This window comes from Rhinolophus ferrumequinum, chromosome 4 (assembly GCF_004115265.2).
Source record: "Rhinolophus ferrumequinum isolate MPI-CBG mRhiFer1 chromosome 4, mRhiFer1_v1.p, whole genome shotgun sequence".
Lineage (NCBI taxonomy): Eukaryota > Metazoa > Chordata > Mammalia > Chiroptera > Rhinolophidae > Rhinolophus > Rhinolophus ferrumequinum.
This window is the reverse complement of record NC_046287.1, coordinates 66,750,352-66,768,700: the sequence shown is the minus strand read 5'-3', so window position 1 is coordinate 66,768,700 and position 18,349 is coordinate 66,750,352. Positions and strand designations below refer to the sequence as shown.

General features: G+C 34.8%; 1 protein-coding gene across 3 annotated transcripts in view; it reads left to right on the top strand.

Moving 5' to 3' along the window:
- WRN (WRN RecQ like helicase) overlaps nt 1–18,349 on the top strand; it is a 121,057-nt gene that overhangs the window by 25,891 nt on the left and 76,817 nt on the right. For all 3 annotated transcript variants that reach the window (XM_033104960.1, XM_033104958.1, XM_033104959.1), the window contains exons 4-9: nt 2,628–2,773; nt 3,246–3,394; nt 4,148–4,297; nt 5,420–5,489; nt 11,359–11,473; nt 16,052–16,472. In XM_033104960.1, coding sequence (XP_032960851.1) covers nt 2,628–2,773; nt 3,246–3,394; nt 4,148–4,297; nt 5,420–5,489; nt 11,359–11,473; nt 16,052–16,472 — 1,051 coding nt within the window. The remainder of the gene's footprint in view (nt 1–2,627; nt 2,774–3,245; nt 3,395–4,147; nt 4,298–5,419; nt 5,490–11,358; nt 11,474–16,051; nt 16,473–18,349) is intronic.

Sequence of the window (18,349 nt, the reverse complement as noted above, 5' to 3'; positions counted from 1 at the left end):
TGATTATGATGTGCCCTGTGTAATGTGGTTTGTGTTTATCCTGCTTGGTGGTTTATTTTGAGGTTTCTGGATCTGTGGGTTTATTGTTTCTTGCAATATTTTTTTTTCTTATCCTCTTGCTCTTTTCTTTTCCTGGTACTCTCTATATAATACAGAAGTTAGATAGCTTGATACTGGGCCATCGATCCTGAGGCTATCTTTCCTTTCAGTCTTTTTTTGATTTCTTTTATTCTTTTTTGTTTCTCTTTACTTCAGTTTGAATAGTTTCTTTTACTATGTCTGCAAGTTCACTTACTACTTTTTTCTTCTGTAGTGTCTGATTTGCTGTTATTCCACCCTCTGTGTTTTTAATTTTATTGTATTTTTCACCTCTAGAAGTTCTGTTTGTTCCTGTTTTGTTTGTTTGTTTGTTTCCTTGTGGTTGAGAAGACACGCTCCAACCAATTGAGCCATCCGGGAGCTCAGTGGCAGCACAGCTCAAGGTGCTGTGTTCAACCTTAGTTGTAGTGGGCAGAGCCCACCATCCCTTGCGGGACGAGTAGTTGAACCGGCAATCTTGTGGTTGAAAGCTCACTGGCCCATGTGGGAATCTAACTGGCAGCCTTTGGAATTAGGAGCACGGAACTCCAACCGCCTGATCCACTGGGCCGGCCCTATTTGTTACTTTTTAAAAAAACATCTTCTATTTTGGTTCTCATAATAGTCATGTTTCTTTTAAATCTTTGAACATATAATAGCTGTTTTAATGCCTTTGTCTGTTAATTCCATTATTCTAGTTATTTTTTCTATTAAATGATTTTGACCTTGGTTATGGGTCACATTTTCCTGTTTTTTTCTCATGGCTTGCAATTTTTGATTGGATATTGTGATTTTACCTTATTGAATGTTAGATTCTGTTGTCTTTCTTCAAAGAAAGGAGCTTTCCTCCGTCAGGAAGTATCAGTTTTACATGTTGAGGCTTATTTTTAAGCTTTATTAGGACAGCTTTCTAAAGTAGCCTTCACTCTGGGCATAATTTAGCCCTATAATAAGGTGTGATCCTTCTGGAGTCTTCGCTGACTGCTCCAGGTGATCAATAAGAGTCTCTATTCTGGCTTTTCAGAAGTTTAATGCCTCTTACTTCTATGTGAGCCATCAGAATTGGTCAGCTTACAGTTCCCTGGTTGTTCTTTGTCCAGCCTCATAGTTTCACTCTGTGCTTGCCTGTCCTTACCTGCCTAGCTCCCTCCTCTCCAGAATTTCACTCACAACCTCCAGTTGCCTCAACTTCTCTGGCTCAGAATCCTGTCTCCCCAACTTAGCTCTGCCTTGGATTCTCCTTCCTGTTCTGTTTGGAAGTATTCCAGGCAGAAAGCTGGGCCAACAGTAGGATTCACCCTTTGTTTCTCTTCTCTCAGAAAACACAATCCTGTACTGCCTGTTGTCCAGTGCCTGAAAACTTTTGTTTATATGTTTTGTCCAATTTTCTATGTGTTCATGGAGGAAAGGTATATCGGAATCCCTGTTATTCCATCTTGTCTCAAAGCAGAAATTGAATTTAAAAAATTTTTAAAAATACATTTTTAATTTAAAAAAATTTGAAATATGCAAATATAAACAGTACTTATATTTCCACCTAGCTTTATTAAATCTTAATATTCATTTTCTTCAAATCTTTATTAAGAAATGAAACAATAAAATAACAGCTGAAGCCCCATGCATGTCTTTTCTGATTCTCCCCTCTGCAGCCGTCTAAGATAACTTCTATTATGAGTTGAGTGTTTAGCATTCCCTCACTTTTTCTGTAATAGTCATAATTTTATATTTCAAAATATGTACTCTTATTTTGCCATTTAAAAACTTGAAAAAATACTATTACACTATATGTATATTCAGCCACTTATCTTTTTCATTCAACATTTTATGTTTTTGAGAATTTTTCTTTTTGGTATATATAGTTCTATTTTACCTATTTATATAATATTTTTTGTTTCAATATGCCATAATTTGTCCATTCTTTTGTTGATGGAAACGTAGTTTGTTTCCATTCTTGCCAGTAGGAAGAGTATTGTAATGAACATTCTTAAATGTTTCTGTCTGGTTGTGCACATATGAGAGTTTCATGTATTTATGAGAAAAACTTGCCAGGTCATACATAGTGTTTCTACATTTTTAGCTAGATATTGTCAAAATTTTTCTAAGAGGATTTTACCAATTTAAACATTCACTAGTATATGAGCCGTCCCACTAGTTGATATCCTTCTCAGCACTTGATGTTGTGAGGCTTTGATTTTTACCAAATATCTATGGAATTGTGTATATTTAATTTGCATTTCTCTGATTTCTAGTGAGATTTTATGTCTTCACATATTTGTTTGGATTTATTGGGCATTTGGATTTCCTTTTGGGAATTGCCTATTCGTGTTTTTCTCCATTTTTTTTTTTTTTTTTTACTGAATTATTTGTCTTTTTCTTAGTGACTTTTCAAGGAATTTTTACTATTTTCTGGCTATTCATTAGCAGTTATATGTATGACAGAAATCTTCTACTATTTGTGGCTTGTTTTTGAACTTTTTGAATGATGTCTTTACTTATGCAGAAGTTAAAATTTTAATGTAATTAATTCATATTATTTTCCCCCATTTAAGCATGAGTCTGTCTGATGGAGATGTGGTAGGATTTGACATGGAATGGCCACCAGTATACAGTAAAGGGAAGCTGAGCAGAGTTGCACTAATTCAGTTGTGTGTGTCAGAGAGCAAATGTTACTTGTTTCATATTTCCTCTATGTCAGGTTGGTATCTCTTTTCTTTGTTTCATTTTTTTATATGGTAAATAATTATATTAACTTTATTTCTATAAAGTTAAGTTCTTGAATTACCTGACACTTCTCTCATCTCCTTATGTTTAAGTATTTATGTTCCACCTGATTCACTCATATCCGTTTTGCTTAATTTTCACATCTCTATCATTGATATTATTCCTGTTTTAGAGAATAGAGAACTGAAGTTTAGAGGGGCTAAATGACCAGGAATATACTTTCAGTGCTGGTAGAGATAGCATTCAAACTAATTATTTTTCTTGTCATTTATCAATCAAGGACTATTTGCTTTAGATAAGAAAAGAAATACTCATAGTGAATGTGTTTCTGAATTTAAACTTAACATAAACATAGATTTAACTGTACACATAGAAATGTGTAATAAGTAGAAAATAAATCCATCATACCTGATAGAACCTATGGAAATAATAATAAAATGTTATAGTTTTTCCTCAGGGATTAAAAATGTTGCTTGAAAATGAAGCAATTAAAAAAGCAGGTGTTGGAATTGAAGGAGATCAGTGGAAACTTCTGCGTGACTTTAATATCAAATTGAAGAGTTTTGTGGAGCTAACAGATGTTGCCAATGAAAAGGTAGCCATAATACATATATTATTTTCATAAACAAGATAAATTTGTGTTTCATAGAAAGTCTCTTCTATCTGAATGTTAGACTTTTTTGGAAAAATAATTTAAGCTGTATGTTTTTATAACAAAGAAGTCCCAAATGAGTGTTCCATAACAAAAACCTTCAGTTCTAATCTATTGCTTTAGCAAATAGTTTCTTTAAGCAAGTACTTCCCCCATATTAGTACTATTTCACTTTGTTTCATATATTTGCAAATTTAAATATTGTATTTTATCTCTTTAATCCACTTATATCAATACCCAATTCCTTTTTTTTGTTGTTGTTGTTTCTTTTGAGAGCATAATGCATCTTTTGTGGTATTATGCTCTTAGTGGAAGTTTGACCATCAGTTCCGTCGTCCATATTTTACATATTTTATTAATATTGTCATTAGGTTAAAGTCTCATAGTTAGCCAAGTATTCATTTGGCTGGGAAGTAGAAAGCCTACCAATCTATTAAACTTTTTTTCCATGAACAATACTTTTATAATCCAAGAATTTTAATAATTGCATCGGGGAATTTCCAGAATTAAATTCTTATAAATGTGGACTGCAAATGAGGTTTTTAACGACAAGAAATATATTAAAGACTATCTATGCCTTATATTTTGGTATAACATTTCCAACTTTATTTGTGGCATGGTCATTTGACACTTTTTATGAATATCTGAAAATAGAAGGAAATAATTTTTGCTATGTTGATTGTTCATTACTTCTAGCTGAAATGTAGAGAGACCTGGAGCCTCAGTGGTTTGGTTAAACACCTCTTCGGTAAACAGCTTCTGAAAGACAAGTCTATCCGCTGTAGCAATTGGAATAATTATCCTCTCACTGAGGACCAGAAACTGTATGCAGCCACTGATGCTTATGTATGTACCAAAGATCTTTAAATATGATGCATTTTTTAAACCTATAATAAAGTCCTTTAGAAAAATTTTATTGTGGTAGTGGCACAAACTCAGCTAAAACATTTTAAATCAGTTTGGCATTAAAAATGCTTAGGAAGACTTTCAGTGAAACTGTTAATTCTCAATATTAATGAACAAGTACCAATCAACAGATTGTTCAGTGCTAGTTATTTTTATTGTCATGAAGCCAAAATAATGTCCAATTTGTATGTAAAAAATGTGAGTTCTCCGAAAACGTGAAAGGCTAATAGGCTCAGACTGAGCACACACAAATGGTATTGATGATGTTGATTTATAAGCAACTTCAGAATAAAAATAATTACAAGATAGTTTCTATATTGAAACTGGCTTTATTTTTTTCTATTTAAAATGTGGTAAAAATTTAGAAAAATTGCCTCCAGACTTAGCTTTCCACTGCTGTTAGATGCATTTTCATATTTATAGAATATTCGTACATAATGAAATCTGGGTTTATCTTTATATATTGCACTATTGTTTTTTTTTCCCAAGAAGTATATTTTATGTCCTGGTCAATTTTTCTCCGCTAATTCATACTTTTCTTTGTGGATGAATATTTTGTTGTTTTCCCCCCCCGTTTTTTTGCATCTACTTTCGGAATGGAAACTTCTATTTACAAACCGAAAAATATTCAATTTTGTCAGAAATCGGTTGATAATTTTCCTTTATGTTCTGTTTAAAAAAATCATAAAACTTGATAACTAGCTCACGTTTTATAGCATTTTTATTTTATAGCATTTTCATGAGAAATCAGTGTGACTTGATTGTTCCTATTAACAGTACTTAGAGGGACTGTTTATAGATTGACTAATATCTGCTTATAATATTGAGTATTAGAACATGAAAACTTAAACTTTTATTTTAAAACATAGACTGCTTATTTTTTTCATTCTCACAATTGGTATGGTGAATAAATAAAGACATTTAAATACTGTGAAACATAGTAAGTTGAATTCAGCTTTTTGGGTGCTTCAGGAGTCACTGTTTTAGGTTTTTGTAAAGATGGGTCAGAGTTTTATTTTGGTGATTTTAGTATGCATTTTTCATTTTTCTGTTTTTCTATAGGCTGGTCTCATCATTTATCAAAAATTGAAAAATTTGGATGAGGATGCACAGTTGTTTGCTATAAATAAAGGTATGTTATGATCTAAAAATAAAAGATAACATTTGAGTTTGCTTTTTTTTAGGTTTATCTCCAAAAAGACAATATTTATACACATGCAAAGTATTTAGTATTATTACAACTTCTCGACTGTCCGAGCAGTGTTGACATTAGGTTAAGATCTATTTGGCCAAAGATAAGGATTTCAGACATATTACTTGTGGCAAAGCAGGACTTAACTACTTTAACATTGTAGCATTGCTGTTTATTAAGCTTCTAGAGTTGGGGCTTTGTGGCTTTTGTAACATCAGTGATACAACCAGCTCTCTCCCAGTTTGAAGAGTATACATCCTTGTTATAAATATTTGAAGTGTGTAAGCTGCTTTACCCTGGTTTAAATTTCTATATTTTCTCCAGGGTGGGACAACTCTACTGTTTGTCTCCAAAAAGAATGGCTGCCTCATTCAACTTCAGGGCCTTTCTCAGATATCTCGATAGGTCAGTGATAGCAGACCTAGGTAGTAAATTGGAAGGGCCTGGACTTTTGTGTCACATAGACCAATGGTGGAATCCCAGCCACGTGACCTGGAATTTACCTGTTTTCCCATATTTGAGTGGGTGATACGTGGGTGATAGCATAAAAAATATTTCGTAGAATAGTTGTGGGTACTAAAAGGGACACACTCTTCAAAGTGCCTATATTGCTCTGTATATAGTTGTTATTACTAGTCTTGTAGCTTCCTTTTTGAGATTGTAAGTAATTGTGTTTGTTAAGATGTTAATTAAATTAGGTGATTTTGCTAAATAAACTTAAAAATATGGCATTACCTTGTCATATAAAATTATATAATATCCTGTATAATTGTCACAAGAAGGGATCCATACCCTCTGTTGTAGACCCTCCTTTACAAAATGTTAAAGTATAAGAGGATTTCTTGTACTTTCTTTGTCTCCCTGGAAAACCACTTCTGATGAGCACATGCTGACTTTCTGTAGCCAAGTTACTGTGGCTAGAAATTATCTTGATTACTGAGTCAGGTAATATGTTTTTGAAGCTGAGCTAGATAACAAGATATAAGAACTTGTTTAACTCATAATAGAATTAAATTCAACAGAGGGGATTCATGATTTTCTGATTTTGTGGTTTGCAGAATTGTTTCTAGGTTACACTTGCAGTTTTGTCTGTCATGAAAATGCTTCTGAGGAATGTTTAAGCTATTTCACCAAAGTAACATATATTTATAAGTCAATACTGGAAGTCCTGGTATCTGTGCACCTGCCATTGCAATGCTACATTCTTTGACCCTCACTTTTATTCTCTATTACATTTTATATCTAGGTATTTTGTGACATCTGAAGTGCTGTAACTTGAGTAGGATGCCAGTGAATTGTAACTAAGATAATCATTACTTTTTTTCGCCTCCCTCCCTCCCTTCCTTCCTGATATTAAGTCAGAGAGATACTGACCTCACCTGTCTTGACTTTCCCTGGTCTACATATGGATGATATTTTCAAATGACCAATTTTGATCTTAATTATAAGATTTTGTTTTTTTCTTATTATTAAAGGATAAAAATAGATTAGAACATTAGAAAATCAGAGGATATTTGCACATTGTTTCTCACTGTTAAAATATTAGCTTATTCCTAAGGTGGTAGATAATAAGCACTAAATGACATAGTAGTTAAGAATGTATTTATTCACTTATTAAATATTGTTGAGTGCTTTACAATGTAGGGATACAGTAGTGAACAAGACAGACATAAATCTGTTTCCTGAGAGGAAAACCTACAGTTTTGTAGGAATACAAAAGAACAAAAAGGCAATTGCAATGTGGAGAGATGAGTCTTATGATGTGGGAAAACAAGTGCTATGGTTAGCACATGGGAGAGGCGTCCAATGCATATGTGGAGGTATTAGAGAATATTTTCTGGAGAAAGTGATGTTTAAGGCAAGACCTCAGATAATTGCGGTAGTTAGCTAGCTGAAGAGTAGCAGAAAAGTGTCATAGGTACAGAAGATAACAGATGCAAAAGTTTCAGAGATAAGAGAGTTCGTGGTATCTATAGGCGTGTAGTTCAGTGTGGTGAATTATCGAATATAGCAGGGTGAGAAGTGAAGGAGACGCAGAAAAAGGAAAGCGGATAAGCCATGTGAAGGCGTTTACATTCCCTGCGAAGAGCTCTTGAGCGTTTTAAACACAGGAGTGATGGGAATTACATTAAATAATGACTTGCGCTGTAGAGCAGAAAATGGATTGTAGGAGGGCGAGGGTTGCAGTCGGAAGACCTGTTAGGAGGCTGTGCCACTACGTAATCCAAGTGAGGTGATGGTGACTTGACTTGGGGACAGGGAGACGTGGGTAGATTCAGAATACATTTAATAGGGCAGTAGGAGCAACAGAATTTGATGAGATGATGAGAGCCATGTGACAAGGATCATTTCTGAGTTGTCGGCGTGAGCAACAGAGATAAAAAGCATTGATGAGGAGGAGCCATATTTGTAGCTGAGGAGTCATGCGGTTGATTTTAAGTATGTTAAAGGAAGGAAGGCTTTGAGATAGCACAGTGGAGGTGGCCAGAGGCACTCAGACATACAGCCTGTATGTAACTCAGAAGACGGTTTGAGTTAAAAATAATTGGGAGTTAGAGATAAAGAACTGGGGCTAAGAAGCTTGAGGAATCATTAGTATTTAATGTCTGCGTGGAGGAGGGACCACCAGAGGAGTTGCCGTGGGCATAGAAGGAAATTAGGAGGTGTGGGGTGCAAAAGACCAACTTAACATGTTTTCAAAAGTAGGAGGATGCACTCAACTGTTTTAAATTCTGAGAGTCTGAGAAACTGAGGACTTAGAATTAATCATTAGATTTGGCAATGTGGCAATCATTTGTAACCTTTTACTGCAGCTTTGCTGTACTGGGTGACAAAAGAGGGTTTTGAGGAAAGAGTGGTCTTTTGGGGCATGTGCTGGTAAAACAGAAAAGAGTCCCCAGGCTTCGGTACATGAAGGTACCTGAACCTTAGCAAGAGTGGAGTAGTGGAATGAGGTGGGTGGAAATCATTAACATGAATGGAGGACTAAGTTAGAGCTAAGGAGTGTGAGAAAGCATGTGCGAACAGCTTTCCTTTAGAAGCTTGTTTTGGAAAGGGAATATTAATGTATTCATAGAACATATTTGTTAAGCGTTTATTATGGGTCAAGCACTGTTCCAGTTGTTGCACTTGACTGAAGTGAGAGGGAACAAGCCACGTGGATATCTGAGGGAAGGACACAGCAGGCATACTGGCAAGAAGGGGCAAAGCCTCTGAGTGTGATTGCTTGCCTTGTTTGAGGACACTGAGCATAACTGAAGCCAAATGAGTAAGGGTGAGAGCAGTAGGATATGAGGCTAGAAAAATAGCTCGGGCCAGGTCATTTAGAGCCTTACAGGCTGTGACTTCATATTTTATTAATTAAAATAAATACATTGAGTGATGGGAAACCGTTACAGGATTTGGAGCAGAATGACATGATTAAAATTTTATTTTAAAAGGATTTTTCTGGCTGCTATAGAGGGCCAGTGTTTAGGCAGAGAAGTCAGTTAGGAGGCTGTTGTAATAGTCCAGGTAAGAGATGATAATTGTTTGGATTAGGCCGGTAGCATCAGAGGTGGTGAGAAGTGGTAGATTTTGCATATGTTTTGAATGTATGTATTGTGAAGAATTTGCTAATGAAGTCTCTGTAAGGTGGGAGATATAGAGACTGAGAAAACAATCCAGATGTTTTGGTTGGATCAGCTGATTGAATGGAAGGATCTGTTAATGGAAAAATTATGGGAAGAGCAGGTTTTGGTGAGAAAAACCTAGATTTCAGTTTTGAACATGCTACATTTTAATTCCTTTTGATATCTAAGAACATATCTTGGAAAGATGATTCTGTGGTTGGGGGAGAGGTTGACCCTGATGTAACTTTGGGAATCATCTGTAGGAAGATGGGAGTTAAAACAGTGAAACTGAATCAGGTAAAATAGGGAGTGAATGGAAGGAAGAACCAAAGAGACTCAAGGATTGACATCAAGGGCACACCCACATTCAGGAAGATGAGGAGAGCGCAGTAAAGAGGACTGAGAAGGGGCAATGGTGATGGAGCAAGTGTCGGAGGTGTGGTGTTCAGAAGCTAAGTGTAGAAAATGGAGGAAGTTACCAACTATTTTAAATACCTTGGAGAGTTTGAGAGAGATGATGAGGAACTAGAATTAACAATTAGGTTTGACAGTGTGGAGACCATTAGTAACCCTTCCCAAAGCAGCTATGCTGTATTGGTGGGGTTGTGAAAGCTTACTTGGAATCCGTTTAGGAGAAAATGGGAGTAGAAAATTGGAGGTAACTCTTTCAAGATATTTTGCTATAAATGGGAGTAGTGATATGAATACAGACTATTAGCCGATTGGAGGTAGGACAATGAGATAGTTCTCTTCTTCTTGTTTCTATTTTCTTAGTGAAATAAGAGGTGAGTTGTTCCCTGAGTAAAAGGAGAAACAAACTGATATTGGACGCTGGAGAGAAAGAAAGAGGTATGAAACAGTCGTGTTGAGTGTGGGAAAGTGGGAAATGCAGTCATTACTGAGCGTTCATTTGAGATCTGTGTCATGAATTTAAAGCCATGTGAGGTGAGTCATCATAGATGTGTTGTATTTTCAGCTGTATTCAACTGTTTGGGTCTAGACATCAAACAGGTAAAAAAGCTAGATTTAATTAGAGTAGGGATTTTGCCAGGTAAATACCCTGGAGAGAGGAAGGAGCAAATGAGTTCAGTCCATAAAAAGCGAATGATTACTATAATATAGGTAAGAAAGGGGAAAGTCAGAGGTGGTGGAGAGTGGTGGGAGTGGGAAGGATAATGGATAAGGAAAAGGCTGTAGGGGCAATGGATTTGGTTCTGCAAGCGTGAAAGAATTTTGTTGGAGAAAGCATGTTTGGAAGAAGGAGAACATGCTGGTATTCAGAGGGTGGAATGCTTGCCATTGAAGTTTGGAAGGGGTGACTTCATTGGCGTTTATAAGGTCAAGGGTTCGACTTTGGGAATGGGTGGCTGAGGCTAGTTGAGGAAAAGATTGTTGGAAATGGAGGGATCAAAGAACTGAAAAGGCCACACTTTTAGGTGGAGCATCTCTGTGAATGTGGAAATCATTAGAAATTATCACAGGAGTAGTAGTGATGAGAAAGGTAGTGAACCAGGTGCCAAAATCTTCAATGAATGAAAGGATGTGATTTTGGGATCAGAAGATATCTGCAGCAATCAGGAATAGCAGATTGTATATGTTGTATGCTTACGAGGAGCTGAACTTTTTGAATGACAAGATAAGTGGTAATAAAGAGTAAGAACTTCTAAGCCAGGGAAAGGTTTGGGAAATGAGAGCCGATTTAGTGGTACTGATGGGGAATTATGTGCCAGACAGAATGAAGTTCAGAGTTTGGAAGACGATCACTGATTAGAAAGGCTTCATGTTTTATCTTGGTGATGACTGATAATGAGGGCAGTGAGGAATGGCTGTTGGGGAAGGTCATGTTTTACCAAACTATATTTAATAAGTAGCAGCCACATGGTGTTATATTAATTTCTGATTTTAAAATAGTTCAAATTCTCATTTCTATCTTCTTCTGCCTTGGTTGATAAAACCAGTGGGTTGTAATATGTATGAATGCATATCATTTCGAATTTATTCTAAAATTTAAACAGCAAAAATTTTAAAGGGAAATAAAATGACTAAGATGATTTGAAGATAGGATAAGGAAGTCTTTTTGTTGGAATTCACTTAAAGAAAGAAAATGACAATGTGAGCCCTAATACTGTTTAAATAAATGTCTAAATACATATCTCTGCTTTATGGTTTGCAGATTAATATTGATTCTTTTTTTCCAGAGGAAGAAATACTATCCAGTGATATGAAGAAACAATTGGCTTCAGTCTCTGAGGAGATGATGGATCTGGCTAAGCATCTTCCAGACAGTTTCGAAAAATTGGAAAATCCACAGAGGTTAAATATCTTCTGTTTTTTTGTTGGTTTGTTTTTTGTTTTAAATCAGTTCTGTCTGTTTTTATTGTGGTTTTCTATCTATGAGGAATTACTGTTCATTAAAGTAGACCCATAAATTTGCTTTAATACATGCACACAGACCAATGTATGAATTTGAGAGATATCTTTCCAATTGTTAAATTATGCATCTATCGACGAAAAACATCCAGCCTAAGAGAAAGCATATAAGAGTTTATTTGAGCCAAACTGACGACAATTGCCGGGAAGCAAAATCTCAGCTGATTGAGAAAATGCTCTGCGAATTGGCGGATTGCAGCTTATTTTATACATAAAATCAAAAGAGAAAGGTTACATGAAATCCATTGGTGATAGATTAAGGGGGTGGGAGAAAGTAAGCGGGGAAATCTCTGGGATTGGATAAAAGTAAATTGGAGAGACAGGTACTTCTTTCACATAGGTGGGTACAGGATAGTTAATAGTTCTCATAAACATGTTGATCAAAAGACAAGAATAATAATGAGAGATTCAGTACTTTCCTGCTCTGGTGGGGGAGGGGGATTACTGACATTCCAAAGAGGTTATTTTAGGCGCAAAAAAACAACAAGCCCACTTACAGGCACGGATTACCTTTATGAAGGAAGCTAAAGATGTGACTTCCTGCCACGGCCCACTTAATTATGAAATTTTTTTTATGTTTTCACCATCTATGTGGTTATTTTCAGTCTTCTGAGCTTGTCAGGTTTAATACGTGGCCCCTTTCCCGTCCACACATAAAAAAGTTTAAGGCTTTTCTATCTGCTTTGTAGGATGTTTTATGAAACAAAGCAAAATAAAGTTCATAAGTCCATGTGATGGAAAATATTTAAGAGTCAAAGTTATCTTTTTCTTTGTTTTTATGGGCATCTTTCATTTAATTATAGTTTGTTCACTTGAAATTTATAAATAAAAACTTTTATATTTACAGCTTCAATTTTCCCATTATTATCGATTATTATATAAAAAATTTTACCTAGTCAGTACACTATTAGAACAGGAGGCATTCAGATTTTAAAGATCATTTTAGAGCTAATGTACTAGATAACTTGAGATATTTGGATTAACAGACATGGGTCTACTGGTGCTGTGTAGCTAGCTCTTTTTTGGAACCAGGTCTTGCCCTTGTCTTACTTGCTGAATGACTTCCTTGTTAAATATCTAAAAGCAGGATTGCTTTTGAACAGTGAATGAGTACAGTGTGGTAATATAATTTTGAGGCAAAAATGCTTTGTAGACATATGAAGCGGTTGAAATAGAATTCTGACTCTGACAATGAATGTTAATGTATCCTGTTTTGGATGAGATTTGTGATATATTTTGATTGAGAGATATCCAAACAGAATATAGAAATTCAGCTATTTTTCGAAGTCATTTTTTTTCCTTCTACAAATTTGGTTTAGTAGTTTTTAATGTGATTTTGAGAATTTCTGAAAGATGTAACTCTCAAATGGGAAGGGTACCAGTAAAACCATTTCTTGTTCATTTTTACATTTTTTCTCTCCCTGAAAGATGAGAAATTACCTTTTACATGATGTTTACATACATTTCAGATTTTTGTTCTGGCAATTAAAATACCTATTGAATGTAAATTACATATGCTTTAATGCTTTGCTTTATAATACCAAAGCTAAATAGGTTTCCTTAAAACTAGAGAATGGGAAATACTGGATTTATTTTTAGTAAAGATAGATCTTGTAAAGATTAAGTGCCAAAACAAGAACTAGTTAAATCTCTTATTTCAGGTTCTTTGTAACAACTCTACAGCAATACCTACTTATGTAGATTATACCTCAGAACCAGGAGGGAACAAAAAAGGCATCTGAATAGCCATAATACATGCTCTAAGCATGAATTCACCTAACTGCATTTGTAGTGGAGTACCTGAGGCTTCATTCAGAACATATTTGCTTTTCGTTTACAGATACAGTTTGCAAGTATCCAGTTAAAATGAAAACCAGGTATGGATAAGGAATGGTATGCACATGACAAATCTGGAGGTTACAGTTGGCTGTCTCTGAAGGAGTGGGCAAAACTATAAAAATTAGAAGAACTTTTAAAATAGAGCAGTTTGAGATTTGTTACAAAAGGGAACAGCTTTATGCTTCCAGTGGACCTGGGAAGGTATTGGACTATATTTAGTCATTGATTTAAATTCAGTACATATCTGTTGTATTGCTGTCATGCACTCGACGGTCTGCTGGATGCTTAGGTTGTCTGCAGGCTATTACGTAATATAATAACAATCCTAAGAAAGAAGGAAAAGTACACTGTACCTTACTGAAGAAGACAGGACAGCTTTTGGTATTATTTAGAGTAAATAGTTATCTTACATAAAACATGTTATTCTCTGATGTTAGCACAGGGTAAGTGAGCCCTTGCAACCTTGCCAATCTATGTGTCACTCATTGTTGCTGTGTTTATATGTCACAACATTCCTTGTGCATTTAACAATTAAACTGTGTCACTTAACTGTTCCCACTAATATATTTACATACATGTCTTATATTTGAATACCTGTGTATAATGCTAAATGTTCTTTATAAGATTTGAAGAATTTTAGATTGTTAGAATTACTGAGATTTTAGGTTTAAATTTAATTTTGCCTATGTTTGTATTGATCTAGACGTGGTCAACTTAAGCTTGAGCCCAACTTTGGAGTATTGTTAATAGTGCTATTTTTCAGTGTGGAAATAATTCTTGAAACAACTCAGCATTTTTAATAGTTTATTCTCATGAATGATCAAACCTTTATTTGAATCATCAGTATAAAAACTTTAAAAGTCATGTTAGATTTTATTAAGTATTGATTTTTAATACAAAAAATTAGAAGAGCTAAACACAAGCATTAGTTAAATAGTAAAGCATGTCTCTTTGATCATTATATTTCCTTTTCTCCCTCAAATTTCTACTTTTGTGAAGTAACTAAAAATTGCTGAATAAGGCCCATAACCAACATGCAAGATAAGTGTGCTTCATTTTACACTCTAGCAATGGTTTTCCTCTCCAGTTAACCGGGATTGGTTATAATATAGCTGTATAAAGTCACTTAGTTAAAATGTTATATTAGCGGGCCGGCCCGGTGGCTCAGGCGGTTGGAGCTCTGTGCTCCTAACTCCGAAGGCTGCTGGTTCGATTCCCTCATGGGCCAGTGGGCTCTCAACCACAAGGTTGCGGGTTCAACTCCTCGAGTCCCGCAAGGGACGGTGGTCTCCGCCCCCTGCAATTAAGATTGAACATGGCACCTTGAGCTGAGCTGCCTCCTGGACGGCTCAGTTGGTTGGAGCACAGGCTCTCAACCACAAGGTTGTCAGTTCGATTCCTCGAGTCCCGCAAGGGATGGTGGGCAGCGGAGCCTGCAACTAAGATTGAACATGGTACCTTGAGCCGAGCTGCTGCTGAGCTCCCAGATTGCTCAGTTGTTTGGAGCGCGTCCTCTCAACCACAAGGTTGCTGGTTCGACTCCCACAAGGGATGGTGCGCTGCGCCCCCCCACAACTAGCAACGGCAACTGGACCTGGAGCTGAACTGCGCCCTCCACAACTAAGACTGAAAGGACAACAACTTGACTTGGGGAAAAAAAAAGTTATATTAGCAAATATAATTAAATAGTTAAGAAATTCAGTTCATATTTATTTATATACATCTTCTCCATATTTTTTTACTTCTTACATTTGTCCACTGAAGGAAATTTTTTTCTAATATAAAGAATATGTCTCTAGTTTTGAGATTTTTGAAGATGCAAAGCAGCATCATTTTCGAATATCGTAAGCACTCTTAGGTCTTGCATTTGGGACTAGTTTGATCAGTAAATGGAAAAAATGAGGTAAAACATGGGATCATAAACATTTTCTTTTAACTTAACATATTAATATGTATGTGTTCCTAGTCTTTTGGCATACATCATGGCTTTTTCATTAAATATTGGCCTGCTATTTGGAGTTTTGCAATTTCTTGTTTCAAACATCAATATGTATCACCTACAATTTCCAGTTTCAGTTCCTTTAAAATGGAGTGAAAACTTCAGACACTTGAAGCAATCTGAATGCAGAGTCCTAATATTTTTCCTCCAAACTTTTATAGTTATTTTAACTATAGTTACTCAGACAGAACTTTTTTAAAAAAAGACATTTGCTGAGCCTTTCCATATGTTCAACTTAGAATTCAATGAAATGGCATTCGTTTTTTTTGGTGGTCATGTATCACACTGATTTGATTTACATTTAATTAAATTAGTTGCCATAAAAAGTATGGCTGACATAAACATTTCGTTTGGGACCAAACACTGCTGTACTTAATAGTACTTAATAAGCGTATCAGTCAACTATTGAATGCAGAAGTGTGTTGCTGTGTTAGAGAGCAGCCTGCCAGCAATAAGCATAGTATAGTGGGCAGTAGAGATTGAAGAACAACCTTAATCCAATGTGTACTTAAGTGAAGGTCAATTTAGAAAGCTGCTACTTATTCAAAAGCATTAAAACTTGTCCTTATAGTTAATGCAATTAAAGTTGAATGAACTTTTCTTAACTTTATTTTTTTTTTTAGAGTTTCTATACTATTGAAGGATATTTCAGAAAATCTACATTCAATGAGGAAGATGATACTTGGTTCTGCCGAGACTGAATTGAGGCCCAGAAGGAATTTTAACTTATTACCATTGGAAGATCCACCTGCTGGTAGAGTACAACAGAAGCAAGATAAAGAAGATGCAATTTTCACTAAAGTTAAAGATGAGACATGGGACATACCACTTGATAATGTAATTACACATGATGGAGAAAATGTGTGTGGAAATGGAGTGAAACGAGGAGGTGGATTTGAAGATGGACTAGAAGACGTTAACTTGAAAGAGAATACAGAGGGAATTTATTTGATGTCCTTAGGTACTGCAGAATATGAACTCCAAATTTTGGAACAGCAGGCTCAGGAAAATGACCTTAGTGATGTTACTTGCGAATTTCCTGAGGTAACTAAATAAAGAGAAAACAATTCTCATTCACCAGTAGGGGTTGGCTGATTTTTTTTTTTTTTAATGTAAAGGGACAGATAGTAAATATTTAGGCTTTGTAGACTGCACAGTCTCTGTTGTAACGACTCAATTCTGCCAATTATAGACAAAAGTAAACAATTGAGGTTGTCTGCATTTCAGTAAAAGTATTTACAAAAATAAAAAATAGGCTGGATTTGACTTGTGAGCCATATTTTGCTTCTCTTGACAAAGTATAAGTAAGAAACATCTTATAGTCTTATAGTGGAAAGCTTTCATGGTGTCAGTACACATTTGTTGTAAAATACTATTTTAGCTCTTCTGCTTCTTACATAATAGATATCTGTTTTTTGTTTTGTTTTTTTTGGATTCCCTACATATCTACTAGAGTTTACTCTTATGAACTTAATTTTGGGGAGTATTTTTATTTCCTCATACAGATTTTCTTTACTTGCTATTATGAGAGGATTCTTCATAAATGGATGTTTTTGCTTGACACTAACATTTACTGTCATATGGCGAGTCAGTGACCTATGTTTTTTTCTTAATAGATTATTGTTAAACATTCTATATTCTCTCTCAACTTCATGTTTTGATTTCTAATTATGTTCTGATTCTATTAGTTTGTGAGATATTGTTTTTCTCTTGGCCATGTTAAGTATTTTTTTTCAAATAATGAAATTGTATAGAGGAATGTTTCTTTTATTGTAAAGACAGATCATAAAAAGAGACGTCATATAACTATATTTTTATCTCATTCGTTTTTTATTAGTTTTAAAAATTATCTGTGATACCCGTGTTCAGTAGAATTTTATACTTTTTTACAATAACTACATTTTTAAGCTTTTTAAAATTAGATGTAAAAGTCATTTAATAGGGTTATTTCTCTCTCAGTTCTAATGGCAATCAAAGTCTCAGTATTTGAGAAATTCTTTATGTTTTTGTTATTATTAGTAATCATTTCTATCAGCATATAAATGCACTTTATTTTAAAATTGTTTTCAAACTATTCTCATGCTGACAATTTGTAAAACAGATTCCTTTTTGGGAAACGTCTTTTGCTAATGCTAAATGCTAACGTCTGCATTACCCTTTAATTTTCTAGAAATTTCATATGTGTACAGTTTAAAATGATGTTTCATATAATGATATGGAATTGTGATCTGACTGACATCATTTACTCCAATTATTGCCATTTTTTACTGTGTAATAATTATTAGCATTTTTTCCCTTTTTTCGTTAAAGACCCCGTTTAAAAAGTAAATTTTTCTCTTCTTGTATATTTATCTTCTTCTTTTAAAGCTTAATTTTTGCAGGATATTTAAGACTATACTTTCTTTTCCTACATACAGTTTAAAGATTAGACATTTTGGTGAGGGTCCTCTCTTCTATATTTCTTTTGTGGATATCTTCTACGCAGGTTCCCATGCTGTAGGACACTTACTTCCTGGGTATTGCCAAATTATTATAAAGGTTCCTCATATCCAAACATCAGCACTGGCTAAATAAATAATTTATCTGACGCTGTTTTTCAAATATATGTATATGCTATCTGTAAAATAGTGATTTATGTAAAAGTAGTTTTATAATCATAATAGCTTTTTATGATCTTTTTAAAATCAGTGGATAGAAAAGAACAACTATTGTTCCTGGCTTTGTACAGAAAATTTCAACCTTTCAAAGAGGTTCTTGGACTCAAAAAGTTTGGGGAACACAATTTGACATTGTTTAACCATAGTTGAACTTGTCTTTGTATTCTCATTTAGAGTGTGGGCTTTATTTCAAGTCTGTTTATCTTGTCTATCTTTCCAATTGCATTTCTTTCTTTCTCTTTTTATTTGGTTCTTTGTTTCTAT